The sequence below is a fragment of the Natrix helvetica genome (genome assembly GCF_964273705.1).
Source record: "Natrix helvetica genome assembly, chromosome: 1".
Classification (NCBI taxonomy): domain Eukaryota; kingdom Metazoa; phylum Chordata; class Lepidosauria; order Squamata; family Natricidae; genus Natrix; species Natrix helvetica.
The window spans coordinates 221,047,553-221,064,715 of NC_138548.1; the positions used below are offsets into that span (position 1 = coordinate 221,047,553).

The following is a 17,163-nucleotide window of genomic DNA, read 5'->3' on the forward strand; positions in this document are numbered from 1 at the left end:
ACTTTGAGAGAACAGAAGACCTGGTGCTTGGACTTTGGCTAAGACAATGGAGAGAAGCAAAAGAGCTGGGTTGGGCATTATACAGGCAGTCCTCGACTTACAACCATTCACTTAGCAACCCTTTGAAGTTGCAATGGCGCTGAAAAAAAAGTGACCCAAGGCCAGTTTGCACACTTACGACTGTGGCAGTCGCATGACCAGTCGCTTGACCAAAATACGAGCACTCGGCAACTGGTATGTGTTTACGTGGTACCCATTTGTTACTTTCCCAGTTGGCTTCTGACAACAAAGTCAATGGGGGAAGTCAGATTCGCTTAATGGACACACGATTTACTTACAAACAGTAGTGATTCGCTTAACAATTGTGGCAAAAAGGTCATACAATGGGGCAAAAATTACAAAAATTACCCCTCAGAGAAGGCTCGCAATCTGGGAGTCCTCCTGGATACACGGCTTAGTTTAGAAGAACACCTGACGGCCATGACCAGGGGGGCCTTTTACCAGGTTCACCTGGTACGTCAGTTGCGCCCCTTCCTGGATTGGGATGCTATGTGCACAGTCCCTCATCCCTTTCTCGCCTGGACTACTGCAATGCCCTCTACATGGGGCTGCCCTTGAAGAGCACCTGGAGGCTTCAGCTGGTCCAGAATGTGGCCGCACGGGTTGTCATGGGGGTACCTAGGTGCTCCCATGTTACACCCCTTTTAGGCGGCCTGCACTGGTTGCCGGTTGTTTTCCGGGTGCGATTCAAGGTATTAATTATGACCTTTAAAGCGCTCCATGGCTTAGGCCCAGGGTACCTGCGAGACCACCTACTGCCACCAGTAGCCTCCCACCGTCCAGTACGATCCCACGGAGTTGGCCTCCTCAGGGTGCCGTCGGCCAGGCAGTGTCGGCTGGTGACCCCCAGGGGGAGACCCTTCTCTGTGGGAGCGCCTTCCCTCTGGAATGAGCTGCCCCCGGAGCTTCGCATAATCCCTGACCTCCGGTCCTTCTGACGCGCCCTAAAAAGTTGGCTTTTCCAGCAAGCCGGCCTGGCCTGTTAATTTTAACTCATTTTAAATGTATTGTCTTTTAAATTCGGTTTGTTTTTGGATATGGATTTAATTTTTTTTTAACTTTTGGGATGTATGTTTTTTAATGTTGTACGCCGCCCTGAGTCCTTTTGGAGAAGGGCGGCATATAAATCCAAACAAACAAACAAAACAAACTTAATAACAGCCTTGCTTAGGAATGGAAATTTTGGGCTCCATTGTGGATGTAAATTGGACTACCTGTATACACATGTGCCTATAGTTATGGCTCTGGTAGCCATTTGTAGCATGTATAAGGACAATCCTCTCCCTGGTTAAATGGTTTTCCACCACTACAATCATCCTTGCTGACCAGCCTTCAGGGTTTCTGCAATACAGCACCAGTAATTCCCATTTTTAAACACACACACACACTTTCCCTTTCCCTTATTTTCTTTAGAACAAAATGTGAAGGAAACCTTCTCTTATAAGAGCTGCATTAACACAGCATGCTCTGACAATGCAGTCTGATGTGCTAGGATAAAAGTATCCTGCTAATGCTACCTTGCGCTCAATTATGAAAAGAGCATTAGTTTAGTTCATTTATACAGTCTCCCTCCTCATACAAGTGACCTTGGGAGAGTTACAAGATTAAAAACAAACCCACCAGAGCACCCAAGACTAAACCATTAACCCACAGTACTAGAACTCACCTGAGCCCTAGAACAATGCTGCCCGGCTTTAGAGCAGGTTGGAATTTGAGAACCTATCAACTGAAGGCAGGCAGCTTGGGAGATCAACATAGGGATTGCTTATGAAAAAGATCTGGAAATCTCTTCCATCAGAAACTTCTCTTTCATTTCAAAAATAGAGCTCCAAAAAAAGGAGTCAGGAATACACTGGGGTCTGTACTGCAGTGGGCCACTAAATAAGAGTCTTCCTTATGGCATCCCAAACTTTTCTTATGAAAGTTTCAGCTCACCCCAAGTGCTCAGTTACATTCTTACCAACTACAGAACAGAAGGCCCTAAAGTGAGTTTTGATCTTGCGCTGCTTATCAGCTGGTTTTTCTTCCGATGTCCCCTCCCAGCGATGAGGTACCTACCTTCCACTTCTTTATACTTGTGGTAGAGCTCTTGAAGTTCCTCCTCCTCTTTTTCAGTCCATTGGGAAGCCTTGTGTGAATTAGAACTGTGAAGGAAAGAAATATCCTACTGAGAAAATTTCCCCATGAAATATTATATAAAATCTGAACATTTCTGCAGCTAGAAAAAATTCATAGGGTTTCTGGATTTATGTAGAACTGAGGGCACCCAGCATTGTTTGATATACCAACATGTCGATCTAAAGTTAACCTGTCCTCTGCCAGCTAGGGTTTATTGGTGGTAACCAGCGCCCTGATCTGCACCCATAAACCTATCAAGAGCCAGTGCAACTTGCAGAATAGTGGCATTACATGGGCATGTTGAGGAGCACCTATTAGCAATAGCAATAGCACTTAAGAGTTATATACTGTTTTCCAGCCCTCTCTAAGAGGTTTACAGTGTCAGTCTACTGCCCCCAACAATCTGGGTCCTCCTTTGACCGAACTCGGAAAGATGGAAGGCTGAGTCAACCTTGAACCAATGAGACTCTAACTGCCAAACTGCTGGCAGCCAGCAGAAGTAGCCTGCAGTACTGCACTCTAACCACTGCGCCACCATGGCTCATAGGTAATAATTAGGTGCACCCATTATTATCCATGCTGCTGCCTAATGGACCTGTTGCAGTTGCTGGTGGTCTACAAGGGCAGCTCCAGGTAGAGCTGCAGAAGTCCAACCAGGTTGTACGTAAAGAATGTATGACTGTGAGGAGGGCCTTCAGATCCAAGATAGGAGTTATATGAAGACAACACAAATCGCACATCAGTTCTGAGCGCAGGGTGTCCAGCCTCACTCAGAAACAAAGGTAGAAAATCCTCAGATCCAGATACTAGGGAAGAGAGGGGAGGGAGGGAAAAACCCCACAGCCACTTCGTCTTACGATGATTAAGTCAAAGCCTGTTTTTTCCCCCCCTCCATCCAGACCACCACAACTTCCTGATACTGAGAAAGAACCAAGACAGCATTACATGGTCAGGCAGGGCAGAGGTATGTAGTCAAGTTATCATACTGATGATGACTAACCCCTTTGCCAATGGATGACATCACCCAAAAGCTTCATATTCATAGGGAGATATCCTTATCTATGAGAAGCAATTTAATGTAGTGGTTAAGGCACTGGTCCAGAATCTGGGAGACTGCGAGTTCTAATCCTGCTTGGGCACAAAGTCACCTGGGTGACTTTGGGACAGGTACTCTCTCTCTCAGCCCTATGAAGGAGGCAACCACAAACTACTTGTGAAAACTTGCCAAGAAAAGTGTAGGGACTAGTCCAGGTAGTCATCAGGAGTGACTTGAAAGTGAGTGTGTGCACAAGTCCTTATAGCCTGAAAGCCTGTTTGATCAGAGAAATTAGGGAGCTGCCTTTTTCCCCCAGCTCTATTTTAGTATCCTGGATATGAGATAGCAACTCCTGGTTTCTCCTTTCCGTTTTTTAGGGGTCAGATCAATGGCTGGATCAAGAGCAAGTTTTGTACCGACTCTGATTACCCCCCCTCCCCCGCAACACACAACTTCCTTAAAACTGGAGTTCTCTTAGTTTGAGAACACTGTCTAAATGGCTGGAGGTATTTCCCTGTGTTATTCAATACTTAACTTACAGACAATACTACGGGGGTAGTAGTCCAGCATCCAGTGCAACATTTCTCAAAATGTTCCCCACCCCCTAGAAACTAGGTGTTAACCAAAATCCTTGTGCTCACCTTCCATCTTCCTGTAACACTGTGTAGCCTTCAGTCATTTCTCGAACCACAGCTGTGCTTTTCCAGAACAACAATTCCATGTAAGCTTTTTTGTTGGTCGATGCCAAGGCAAAAAATTTGCCCACAATGTACTTGGCAAAGGTCACCAGCTCCTAAAATTTACAGGCATTTTGTTTTGTTTGTTGTAAGTCCAAAAGCTCAAAAGAATATAAGCGGTCCACACTTAACGTTTGCTCAGTCAGTGACTATTCAAAGTTTAATAAGCAGGCTGAATAAGAAGTGCTTACGACGAGTCCTCACAGTTGCAGTCATTGCTGCATCCCCACAGTTACGTGATCCCGGTTCATGTGCTTGGCAATTGGATCATAATTAGGACATCACAGCATCCTGTGATTGTATACAATCTTCGCTGCCAACTTCAGATAAGCAGATTTAATAGAATTGTAAATGCTGATAACATGACTACAGGATGTTGTGACCACATGGGATTCACCTTCCAATGGCAAGTGGGACTGCGGAAACTGCTGTCAGAAGTCAAGAGCAATCACACGATATTGTGCCTTATGACCCTGTCGCTTAGCAACAGTCCCTAGTCCCAATTATTGTTCATAAGTGACGTTAATATTTGGAAGCATTTCATTAAAGAAAATTCTTCTTTTCTGAAGGAGATGGGCAGTTCAAAAATGTGAATGAATGAATGAATGAATAAATAAATGTTCCCTCGCTTTCCCAGTGAAGCAGACTGCTGACCTATATTCTGTATACTTTTTTAGTTCTGCTTAGGGATATTGTATTATAGATGGGAGAAAGTAGGATGCTTGCCCAAATTAAGAACACAGAAAAGTATTTTTGAAATGTAGGTATATATTTATTTATTTCTATGTTTGTGAGACTTCTGGATTAAAACTTTCCATTATTTTTGCAGACCCCTTTTCCACAGCTGTTGCGGTCTGATTTCCATATTCAAATAAAGCTTTTTTTTTAAAAAAAAGAACCGGATGAATACTGGTTAGGAATTCTGAATTCTGAAATCCCAATATATATCCTATCTTTCTCCACTGGAAGAAGCTTATTAGAACTGCAGGATTTTGTGTCCTGCTTTTCTGCGTACGTATATTTAAATGATAGATAGCGTGCTGCAGCTTCAGAGCTGTAAGTATGCCCGTGATAGCATGGTTCATACATTTTGAGCTGCAGGTGAAGTCCTGAAAATATCTTTTATAGTTTTAAAAAAAGCACCCACCTTGACCTAGGTAATTTTGTATTAGAGCTAGCCCTTGACGGAACTATTCATTTAGTAACTATTGAAAGTTACAATGGCACTTAAAAAAATGACTTAAGATCGTTTTCCACACTGATGACTATTGCAATATCTCCACAGTTACATGATCAACTGGCATGTATTTGTGATGGTTGCAGTATCCCAGGGTCATGTGATCACCTTTTGCGACCCTCTGATAAGCAAAGTCAACAGGGAAGCCAGATTTACTTTACATTCGTGTTACTAAATTAACAACTGCATCACTTAACAACAGAGGCTAGAAAGGTCATTGGGGCAAAACTCACTTAAACAACTATTTTGTTTAGCAATGGAAATTTGGGGCTCAATTATGGTTGTTAAGTTGAGGACTATCTGAATAAAGTTCACCATTTGACATTGCTCAAGTTGTGGCCCAGCATTTATCCATTTTAAATACAGAAGTGAGGAAATGTATACCTAAAACCTGACTCTGGGCAACTAATAATACATGACAATAATAAACACATATGCAAAATGAAAAAAAAAACCAAACCAAATATGTCACCAAACACGAATCCAACAAAACAGATACCGTATTTTTTGGAGTATAAGACGCACCGGAGTATAAGACGCACCAAGGTTTTGAAGAGGCAATTTTTTTAAAAAAAATATTTTTGCACTCTGCAAATCTCGCAAAAATGGGCCCATTTCCCCCCCCCCCCAAAAAAAAGGGCATGAATATCCCTTAGGAGGCTTGTAGAGTGTTCCTGGGGAAGTGGGGGCAAAAACGAGGAAAAAACGACCCATTTTTGCGAAAACTGGCCCTTTTTTTGTCAAAAAAGGGCATTAGGAAGCTTAAAGAGTGCTCCTGGGGGATGGGGGGGGGGCAAAAGTGAGCAAAAACCAGCCCACGTTTTGCTCATTTCTGCCCTCCCCAGCCCCAGGAGCTCTCTGAAAGTCTTCTACAAGCTATATACGGCCATTTTTGCAAAGGGGGTGGGGTTTCGGGAGGCAAAAAAAATGCTGTATAAGATGCACCCAGATTTTCAGCCTCTTTTTGAGGGAAAAAGTTGTGTCTTATACTCTGAAAAATACGGTAAACAGAAACTACTCAATTGGTGATTTAATGGGTGATTTAACCCATAATATCCAGGTCTTCAATGCTTTATGGAATGGAAGACCAGCAGGGGTCCATCGGATCTTGGAGGCTGTGGTTTTTTTTAGAGGGCAAACGCTGCTGCATAAAACGCATGCAGTACAGGCAGTCCTTGACTTACAACAGTTCATTTAGTGACCATCCAAAGTTACAATGGCACTGAAAAGTGTGACCTATGACTGTTTTTCACACTTATGACCTTTGTAGAATCCCCATGGTCATGTGATGAAAATTCAGATGCTTGGCAACTGACTCATATTTATGACACTTGCAGTGTCCCTGGGTCATGGGATCCCCCCTTTGTGACCTTCTGACAAGCAAAGTCGATGGGGAAGCCAGATTCGCTTAACAGCCAGGTTGTTAGTAACTTATCAGCTGCGGAGGTTCACTGAACAAGTGTGGCAAGAAAGGCCGTCAAATGGGGCAAAACTCGCTTAGCAAATGTCTCACTTAGCAATAGAAATTTTGGGCTTGACTCTGGCCGTTAGTCGAGGACTACCTGTACGTCTGTTCCCTTCCCTGTGTTGTAGCCGGCGCTTTTGATCTTACAGGTCAAATCTAATCTCTCTCATCAAACTCATAACCAACCTTGCGCATCCCTGTTCCACCTCACCTTATAAGCTCCGGCGGCAGGGTCACTGAGGAGGCGGTTGAAAAGGCAGAAGACCGAAAGCTGAAAGAGTAAGGCCTCCATCTTGAGGTCATAGGCAATGCGGTGCAACATCTTGACCACGCAGTGATTAGTGTGGGGGCTGTTCTGCTGGTAATTTCTGAACAGCAGGACGTAAGCCTTGACGACATTCGCGCTAGCAAACCTGCACCACAGGATACAGACATGAAGGCATGTTCTGGGAAACAGCGGGGCAAGATTACTTGCGCACCCAGGCTGGAACTCACAACATCATAGGGAACAACAACATTCAGCTTCTTCAGTGTTTTCAGATGCATCCATTACAGTTTCTAGTAGTCGACTAATTCGGCTTGTGTAAGTTGTGACGAACCAGGAAAACGGGACTTATGACCTGGTTTTAAAGTTCCAATGATTGGGCCCTCTCCGTGGTCACATGATTGAACGTAAGTGCTCGGGAATACGGCCTCAGGTAGGGTCATTTGCAGCATCCCACGGTCACACGACCAAGTTTTACAATAGCCAAAACCCGATACTCGCTTACAGTTTTTGGCAAGTACCATTGTATTTTATTCCATTTACATTTTAAATTGTGGTTTATTTCAATCTCATTTTAAACTGTAGCGTTTGTCTCTGGAACTTAGTACTTTGATATGGCCCAAGGGCTAATCAATAAAGATTGATTGATTGATTGACATTTGTCAAGGACTACCTGTATGATGGGTAGGGTAAGAATGCACGGAAAATGTTTGACATCTGAAATACTCCTTGCACGGAGAAGATAAATACAGGCTGAGAAAAAAACGTACCGCTTCACGTAATCCAGGAAGCTGAACTCTTTCTCAGATACCTGCACAGGTGCCAACTCTTCCTCAGCAACTTCCTCATCCTCAGCAGCCTCCTCAGACTCATCTGGGTCGGTTGCTGCCTGCCCTGAATACACACAGAAAGTTTCAAGGAAAAGGTCACTAATCCAGCTCAGAAACACAAAGGTCTTGCCCGAGAAAATTGTGCCTGTGCATACATGCATGATACATTGTTGTTATAGCAGTGTGAGAAATGCTGCCTTAGGGATCTGTATAGTGTTGTACTGCTGTTTAAAAAACAGTCCAGCCAGAAAAAGACCAAGGTATCCTAAACTGTTGAATCCATGAAGGGCAGTGGTAAGAGGAAGGCACTAGCACTTAGACTTATATACCGCTTCACAGTGCTTTACATCCCACTCTAAGTGGTTTACAGAGTCAGCATACTGCCCCCCCCTCCCCAAAATCTGGGTCCTCATTTTACTGACCTCAGAAGGCTGAGTCATTGAGAGAATTGAGAGTCATTGAGAGAATCGAACTCCTGGCAGAGAGCAGAGTCAGCCTGCAGTACTGCATTCTGCAGTACTGCATTCTAACCCTTGTGCCACTACGGCTGTTTCAAGTCTCAGTCTCAGGGAAGCTGTGTACTCATGAGGAAGTATACTCACGAGGGAGGTTGGCAAAGAAGATTTGCTTCAGCAGCTCCATTTCTTCAACCGGATCAACAGTGGATGCTCCAAACACGTCTCCTTCGGGCCACACCTCCCTTATGGAGCAGACAAAGGAAGGTTAGCTAAGTGCAGGAGATATTGTAGATAAATTTCCCTTCTCAAGATCAAGCACTGCAGACACTACAGGCAGGGTTAAACACAGAGCCACCAATATCCATCTATTGCTTAGCAACTGTTATTGTAAAGGTTGAGAAAATATAACTGATTTGGAAATGTGTGCATAAACCTCAAATAGATACTATTGAGAAATGCAATATATTATAAAGATGTGGCTTCTGATCTTCTTAACAGCAATTATCAGTACGTTTATATTTTACTTTGTTTCTAAAGTTATATCTTCTTTCCATAATCTACACTTTCCAATAATCAAATCTATAAATCTATAAATCTATAAATTTATGTTTTCTTTTTTTAAGTCAAAAAGTCCATAAAGGTTTTCCACTCACTGATCAATGTAGTAGTTGTTCTTTCTTTAAGCAAATAAGTTAATTTTGCCACTTCTGCTAGATCTTTCATCTTCTCCAATCATTCCTCTATTATAGTACTTCAGAGTCTTGCCATTTTTGCACACAGTTTCAAATTTCAACAAAGGTTTACACATTTTTAGCTATTATATGTACATCATTTGTACAAATTTCAGCTCCAAATTCTATCTCTTGCTGCTACCTTAAATCTTTCATTTAACTGTGCATATAAAAACAATTGAAAATTGCTCTCTTGATTTCATCTTATTATAATAGTCTTATTTACAATACAATACAATACAATACAATAGCAGAGTTGGAAGGGACCTTGGAGGTCTTCTAGTCCAACCCCCTGCCTAGGCAGGAAACCCTCTACCGTTTCAGACAAATGGCTATCCAACATCTTCTTAAAGACTTCCAGTGTTGGGGCATTCATATTTGTTAAATAAGACGGTTAATCAGATTTCTACTTTTTTAAAAAAGTCTTAGGTTGATGTTTTGAAGAACCATAAAGTTGGAAGGGTTCATTTGAAACCATTGAGAGCCTCCTCAGTGCAGGAATTCAGAAGATTCTAAATTATGTATTGATGACCAGACTCCCCTATCCGATCATTGGGTCCTTCAACACCCATTTCCAGCTGCTGGAGTGCAATAACCTGGCTGAATCAGGATAAGATATTGCTCTGAACTGTTTACAGATCTGCTGTTTTTATCTGAAAGCTCAAAGGACGCACAGTTGCACCTTTAAAGCTTCTCTCTTACCTTGCTGAGCGCAAGAGTGAGAGTGCTTCTAGTGCCTGGCCAGTTATTAAACTGTCCTGGATCCGTGTCATGGCCTCAGCTCGCTGCTCCTCTAACGGAACTTCTGATGCGGCATCAAAAGGAATGACGTCATCTGGAGGCGACTCAAAATCCTGGCAAGAAAAGATATTGGATGGAAGCCTGTGACAGCAAGATCCTTTTTGGTTTTTTTTTCTCAACAGAAAGAAATTTCAGCAAGAAATGTTATAGATCCAAACAAAAGATTCTGCATTTTGCTACAGTCAACAGATGAATTTCAGTTAACCAAAGCAAGTTTTACGCAGGTGTAAATTAATCAAGAGTAAGCTGGAACGGCATGGAAATCCACAGGAATGGCTTGAAAAAGATGGAAAAGGCAATAGCAAGAACCATCATTTCTTCTAGCCCCCTTTTAGGACGTCTCGGGAAATAGCACTAACGTGTAATTATTAGTAAGAACCATTTAAAAAGGTCAGCTTGTTGTATCAAATTGTCAAACTGGGCTCAAAGGATAAAAAGATGGGAAGAAAAACCTGGCATTGAAAGCAGTCTAGCAGCAGGTTGCTAAAATGAACTATGTAAACAAAAGGAATTAATACCTCCACCCACCATCAAATTGCTTTAGAGAAAGGGGAGAAGGATCTAGTGTTCATATTCCTTCTACAAAGGATGATCTGGAAACAAAATAACACAATTTGCACAGCAGCAAAAAACTATAAAGATATCCAGGAGAGCTCTTCTTTTGTTTGCAAGGATTGTGTGCTATTGAAGATGTGTCCCCCCAGATGTCACAATGGGTCTTTTTTTCCATAGCTCATTTACAAAGAATTCATACAAAGTTTTGTAGGACTTTTAGGGAAAGGCTCAGCCAGAATATTTGTGCTTTGTATGCAGAAAGTAATAGGTTCCAGCCCTGGCACCTCCGGGCAGAAGAAAAGACTCTTCTCTGAAAGCCTAGCCTTTGCCAATCACCTCAACAAGTGCCCAGCTGGCACCTTCTGCCACTTGAATCCTATCTTGTTTTACAAGACAAGATGCCCAAAAGGAGGACTTCTGCTCATCGTGAGCAAGATGGGAACCCAGAAGCCCTGACATCTGCACTCTGAAGAGCCAACTTCCTGCCACCTAGATTAATCTTACCTTTATGCACTTATCAATTTGCTCCATCAGCTTTGGCCACACCTCCTCCAGCTCTTCAGGAGTTTGGGGTTGCACCCCAGGCCGAGCAGAATGAACCTTGGACTTCTTTTTCCTCCTGTAGTTCTTGTTCTGCAGCAAAACAAAACAGTTTCTGAATTGTGCTTTGAGAAAAGAGAATAATAGAAAAGAAGACTTATTTGCCATGTTGATTGGGGTCACTGAGAACGTTACTACAGCAACATCTAGAGGGCCAAAGATCCTCCAGTGTTAATCTAGGTTGTATTGTGTTTCCCCGAAAATATGGCACGTCCTGAAAATAAAGCCATGCCAGATTTTTGGGGTGGGCAAAAATATAAGCCCTCTCCCCAAAATAAGCCCCTTGGACAACCCCTTGGACAACTCCGGCCAGGCAGAGCGCCACTCACTGACCTAGCAGTATCCCAAAGGCACCAAGCTGTGGGAGCCAGAGGGGGGGAACAGGCACTCGTGGGGCTTGGCGTCTTCGGGATACTGCTAGGTCGGTGAGTGGCGCTCTGCCCAGCTGCAGAAGGGAGGTTGCCGAGCGGCTACTTGGAAGCGTGGTCATCTCATGGCTACGGTTCACCCCTGAGACTGTGCCCACGCCCTCCTGTTCTTTGGGAGTCCACTCGCAAAAGAGCAGCCGCCTGGCAACCCAAAAACAATAACAACAACAACAATAAAACACGGTAGGTAGATTCAAACTCAGCTTTCCATATGGCATTGGCTAAGCTGCTCTCTCACAGATCAAACTGCCCCCGTTAGGTTCCTTAGAAAAGAAAGACCTTTGACTCCATTTAGGTGAAGGGATAGGTTTCTTTTACTAAAGATTACTGGCTCCAGTTAAGTCAGGCTAGAACTAAGATTCCTGTGCAAAAGATTATAGATTTTCCCCTTCATCCCAGCCCCCTCCCCCCCCCTTGAACGGTTTGTCTTCATCCAATGAGGAGCTGGCATTTGAGAATTGCTGAGATGTTTCAGCCAATCCGCATTCGCATTCCATTCTCAGGGTGCATGGCCTTGAGAAGTGGCACGAACTGGATCAGTGTTTTCCTGGTCTTCGTCAAGCTGTCATGCCCCCCTCACTATTTCCTATTACATCCCCATACAAGTTTATTGCCCATTTGTCCACCCCCCCTCCAACCTTGGATGGCAGGATGCCGGCAAGGAGCAGAGCCGAAGATAGCAGAACTGACACCAACCACTTATGGGGAGCATAGTAATGAAGGAAGCCGTTAGCTTCTTGAAGAAAAAATGGGCTAACAGTGAAAAGAATAAATATGTACACTGACCAAAAAATTCCTAAAGAAATAATTGGAAATTCAAAGGAAAGGAAATCAAATCAATCCCCATATCCCCAAATACCTGGACCACTAGGTTTTTTCTCCCTTTGCAAAATTTCTCCAGCATCTTCAAGTAAAGATGAGTTGTCTCCACCAGATCTCTCAGAAATGACCTGGGCTGCTTTTTCTCATCAAACTTACGGAAAAGAGTGAGGAACAGCTCCCGATATTCCATCAGGTAGAAAATGTTATCTAGAGGAAGGAAGTGCTTGTCATTAGTTTCATCCAAGCAAAACCAACATTCCCTAAATAATGGAGAGGGGAAGTAATAATAAAGTTGGTAAGATTCCCCCCCCCCTCCCCAATGTAGTTTAATTTTGGGAGCCAAAAGGCCAATGTTGCTTTTCTCTTGATTCTCTATTTGCTCAGCAAATATACTTTTAAATGTATTTGCTGAGCAAATTATTCAATCTGATAAGAAAAACGTGGAGGCTCCTAGGGGTTCAGTGATAGAGAACTGAGTATATATTCAGAAGACTACGGCTTCAATTTATAATATCTTCAGGGAATGGCTAGAAAACTCCTGTTTTGAATGATATATGCAATACTATAAGGGTTTAGCACTGTTAAACAGATTAGAACGATGTAATGGAATGATGTTGTATGTATGATTTCAATATATAGAATATTTTGTTTAAAATGTAGGAATAATAATTGGAGTTGAACTATTGATGCAAAATGAGGTTGTATGTGTGGATTCAATGTTTAGAATATCTTGTTTAAAATTAAGGAATAATAGTTACAGTTGAAAAATTGACATATAACAACAATGTACTCATGTTTATCTAATGAACAATTTGTGATTCGATATATAATTGTAAGTGGTGACCATGGAAAGGACGCACAAAATCTTGTAACCAAACGACACACTATATGAAATAGAAGAAGGTTGTATGTGTTTCATGTTTTTGTTTGTTTAAAAATAAATAAATAAATAAACAAAACTCCTGTTTAAAATGCTTCAACTAAGTTGCCCATTCGTGTTAAGAGTTCTGGACCAAAGATTTATCTATGAGTCTCTCTCTTCAAGCAAATGTAATTCTGAGCCTTTCCCTGAGAATAGGTACAGATTACAATTGGTTTCTACTTCCAGCAGAAAACCTAAAATGTTATCCCAGGAAATAACTTGATATGTATGTATGTATGTATGTATGTATGTATGTATGTATGTGTGTATGTGTGTATGTGTGTATGTGTGTATGTGTGTATGTGTGTATATATATGTGTGTGTGTGTGTGGTGTGTGTGTGTGTTACAACCCCTGGTATGCCCAAATATGGGAGGGAGCGCACTACTCCCCCTTTCTGTCCTTCGGCTCATTACAGAAAACCATCCAGGCAGAAAACCATATTTTTATTTTTAATGTTGCCTTTTTATATTTGTGTTGTATTTGTGCTGATAAATAAATAAAGGGAGACTAGTATAGATCTATTTCAAGCTATTTAGCTCTCATCAGCTAGCCATACCCTTACTGGTATTACATTATATATATATATATAATGAAAAAAACTTCACTCTTAAGGACGTGGCTGCTGTTGCGCACAGCTTCTTCCTGGGAACGGTCCATTTCATGCATAGTCATCAGCAATTCTTGATAAGCCTTGAGAGCCAGATGCATCCTGAGAGACAAGGAAAAGAAGTTGAGAAGCAGGAATTCATCTGACTTTGTATAGGGAGGCAAGATAAATGGCATTCTTTAAAAGTGCACAGGCAGAAAGAAAAAGAAAGTACAAGCATTCCACGGAATACTCCATAGTGAGAAGGTCCTCTCACCTTTTAGACCAAGAAGTGATATCCTTCTTATCTACAATGCTCATTTCATAGTAGTTGGTCAGACTTTTTTCAATGAAATGGAAGGTCCGAACACCAACCGTCTCAGAAACCAGCTGAGGCTGGAAAGAAGAGGCCCGGTTGAAGGCCATGAAAAAGGCGATAGCCCATAAGTAGTAGGTCTCATCATGCTGTTGGGCCTTTTCCCTGAGCAAGTGATCCTGGGGGGGAAAGAAAGAGAATGTCCAAGGCCTCCTATCACCTCATACGTAGCCGCTGTTCTTTTGGCTCCCTATCAGATGCACTCAGTTGTAGAATACAAGCAGATCTAAGAGGCCAAGACAATTAAAAACCCTAAAATGCAAACAATGGAGATTAAAAAGGCGTAAAACAACATTTAAGCACTTGGAACAGTGACAGGAAAGCAGTCTGCAGCCCTGGTGGCACATAATAGTTAGAATGCAGTATTGGAGGCTAACTTTGCCCATAGCCAGGAGTTCAATTCTCACCAGCTCAAGGTTGACTAGGCCTTCCATCCTTCTGAGGTCAGTAAAATGGGGACCCAGATTGTTGGGGGCAATAGGCTAACTCTGTAAACCGCTTAAAGAGGGCTGTAAAACATTATGAAGCGGTATATAACAATATGTGATTAAATTGGTTCAAATTCATTTGTAGCAATAGCATTTAGCTATTGTTACAAATGAATTTGAGCCCAATTTAATCACATATTCCCTCAACAGTTGCTAAAGGAAGGGCAGAATTGGGGGGAAATATTTGGTGCCCTTCTAAGAGAAAGAATTTCTCCTAGGGGAGAAATTTACAACTGGGCAAGAAATTACACTTTTTTACTCCCCAAATCTATCTCCAAAGGTGGCAGAACATCAACACAGCCTTAGGTGTTGAATACAAAATAAATGGAAGGGATCCATCAAATAGATTGGTCTTTAACGTTAAAGGAAATATCCTGCATTTGAATAGCACCCAAGAACTTTCCACTGTGGATAAGGAGCAATGATATTCTTATTCTTCCCTGTGGCACCAGAGGAGGAACAAGAATCATTGAAGTGCAAACATTTGACTTCTAATAACTCCCACCTGGGTGCAAATTGGCTCAGTGAAGCCACCCTAATCCCCATAAATCTGATTGCTGCCCTGTCCTATAAACAAGGGCTGTAGATGGCTAAGATGTCTCCCTCTTCTCTTTTATGGCCCCCCTGCATTTGGCCAACTCCACACCTGAAACGCCTTCTCACCTTGACCAGGTACATGAGACGATTGTAGCAGTTTTCCAAGAACTCCACACAGAACTCATGGAGGAAGCGGCGCACGTTTAGGGCAGAGCGGCGAGGCGGTCCTTCACCATCAGTGGCAAGCTGCTGCCTTTTTGGCACCCGGCGGACCTCCTTGCCCAGATCATGGCTGTAGTTCTTCACCTGTCCAGGAATGGGGCAGAATATGAGTAAGATGGAAAGAAGGTGGAAGGCAGATTCAACGCCTTCCACCTTAGTTCCAAATAGTACAAGATGGAAATGTCTATGGCAATTGTCAGTCATCCAAGTCATGGTTGTCTCAAAGGTGTTTTTCTCAAGAGGAGAACAAACCCATTAGGACAAGATTCAGCAGTCCATGTTCATTTAAAAGACAAAGGCCACTCTTCTGGAGACAGCAAAGTCCACATTTTGGACAGAGAGGACCGCTGGTTTGAAAGAGGGGTTAAAGAGGCCATCTAGGTCAAAACTGAACAGCCCTCTCTCAACAGAGGGAGAGGGATACAATATCATCTATCTCCAGTCTACAACACAGTCCTTTCAACAGTTCCAAGCAGCTTCCACACTCATTTGCACTCAGGTCACTCTGACAAAACAGATAAACCTCCAGGTGGCCTCAACGACTCTATAAAAGAATGCAAATAACCAGTTGACCTGCAAGGAGCATAAATCCTTCCATTCCTCACCATCCAGTCAGAGCTGAAGAACCTTCTTGGACGACAAGCAAAACATCTTCAAACACCCACCCCCCCACCCCCCAAAAAAGTCCATTTGCCTCTTGAAAAAGCACCTTTGGGACTACCAGATGGAAAGTTTACCATGACTATGTTGTTTTCTGCAGAAAAATTTCCATTTCTTAATGAAGTGTAGATATAATATTAGACAGCTTGGCAATTATAATATTTTCCAAGTGATCATCTTCGGTGAGTATGCAACACATATAAATGACATTAATCAGAACATTTTCTAATGCACATTACAGTTTCTGTAAAAATTAGCTTAATCTAGAGCAGGTGCATCAAACTCGTGTTGTTATAGCAATGTCACGTGACATTTCACAACTTTCCCCCCTTTGATAAATCAGGCATGGGCGTGGCCAGCACGTGACACATTTGGCCCATGGGCTGCGAGTTTAATAGCCCTGATGTAGAGGGTCTAATCCAGCCGCCCCCAATCTTTGGGGCACCAGGAACCAGTTAAATGGAGGGAGGTTTTTCCATGGAAAAACTGGAGGTGGGGCATGTTTCGCATCCTGCCTGGATCCCATATATGTTCGGAAGGGGCTTCACTCACTGGTGCTGCCCTATTCCTAGTGGTCCGCGCCTCGGTGGTAGAGAACCTCCGGTCTAATCTAAACGTATATGGTCTGCTTGGCCTAGAAAACATGGTTGATGATGGTGCAATAATTTCTTTACAATTGTGGATTGATCTAGATCAGTGGTTCCCAAAGTGGGCAGTATCGCTCCTTGGGGGGCAGTGGGACGACTTAGGGGGGCGCTAAGAGGCAAGAGGGGTGGCAGGGGGGTACTAAAAGGCAAGGGGGGCGGCAGAGGAGTGCTGGAGGTGTTCTGCTGTACTATACTCCCGACTCGCCTAGCTTAGCGTGCAGGCGCGGGAGTGTGATGCGACCGAAAGTGAGAGTCCTTCCCTGCGTGGCTTGTGTGGAGGTGGCGGCTCAGTCTCGCCTCACCAGGAACCGGCTACGCTGCGCCTTTGGGAAGAATCGGGTCTCGCGCGTGCCTTCAATGGGTGGAAGGGCTCGGTTCTTCTTCATCGCGCGAGACTGGCAGTTAAAGCTGCTCCTCCAACTGCGGGAGGGGAGGGGCGCAGCCGTGAACCCCTAAACGTAGCGATGGAGTTGTCTTCCCTGCTTCTCACCGGCTTTGCCACCTTCCTTCTCCGCGGCCCGCTGTTATTTAACGAATGGGCGTGTGGGTGAACAGCTTCACAAGAGCCGAAGGTCTGTCC

The 17,163-nt window shown here is 43.3% G+C and overlaps 1 protein-coding gene across 1 annotated transcript in view; it reads right to left on the reverse strand.

Moving 5' to 3' along the window:
- Positions 1 to 17,163, reverse strand: part of TIMELESS (timeless circadian regulator) — a 72,445-nt gene that overhangs the window by 25,286 nt on the left and 29,996 nt on the right. Inside the window, exons 10-20 of the mRNA XM_081934578.1 lie at positions 15,181 to 15,360; positions 13,931 to 14,148; positions 13,673 to 13,776; positions 12,181 to 12,350; positions 10,798 to 10,926; positions 9,640 to 9,791; positions 8,351 to 8,448; positions 7,689 to 7,812; positions 6,865 to 7,066; positions 3,856 to 4,007; positions 2,119 to 2,204 (exon numbers count right to left, since the gene is read on the reverse strand). Of these exons, the coding sequence (XP_081790704.1) occupies positions 2,119 to 2,204; positions 3,856 to 4,007; positions 6,865 to 7,066; positions 7,689 to 7,812; positions 8,351 to 8,448; positions 9,640 to 9,791; positions 10,798 to 10,926; positions 12,181 to 12,350; positions 13,673 to 13,776; positions 13,931 to 14,148; positions 15,181 to 15,360 (1,615 nt within the window). The remainder of the gene's footprint in view (positions 1 to 2,118; positions 2,205 to 3,855; positions 4,008 to 6,864; positions 7,067 to 7,688; positions 7,813 to 8,350; positions 8,449 to 9,639; positions 9,792 to 10,797; positions 10,927 to 12,180; positions 12,351 to 13,672; positions 13,777 to 13,930; positions 14,149 to 15,180; positions 15,361 to 17,163) is intronic.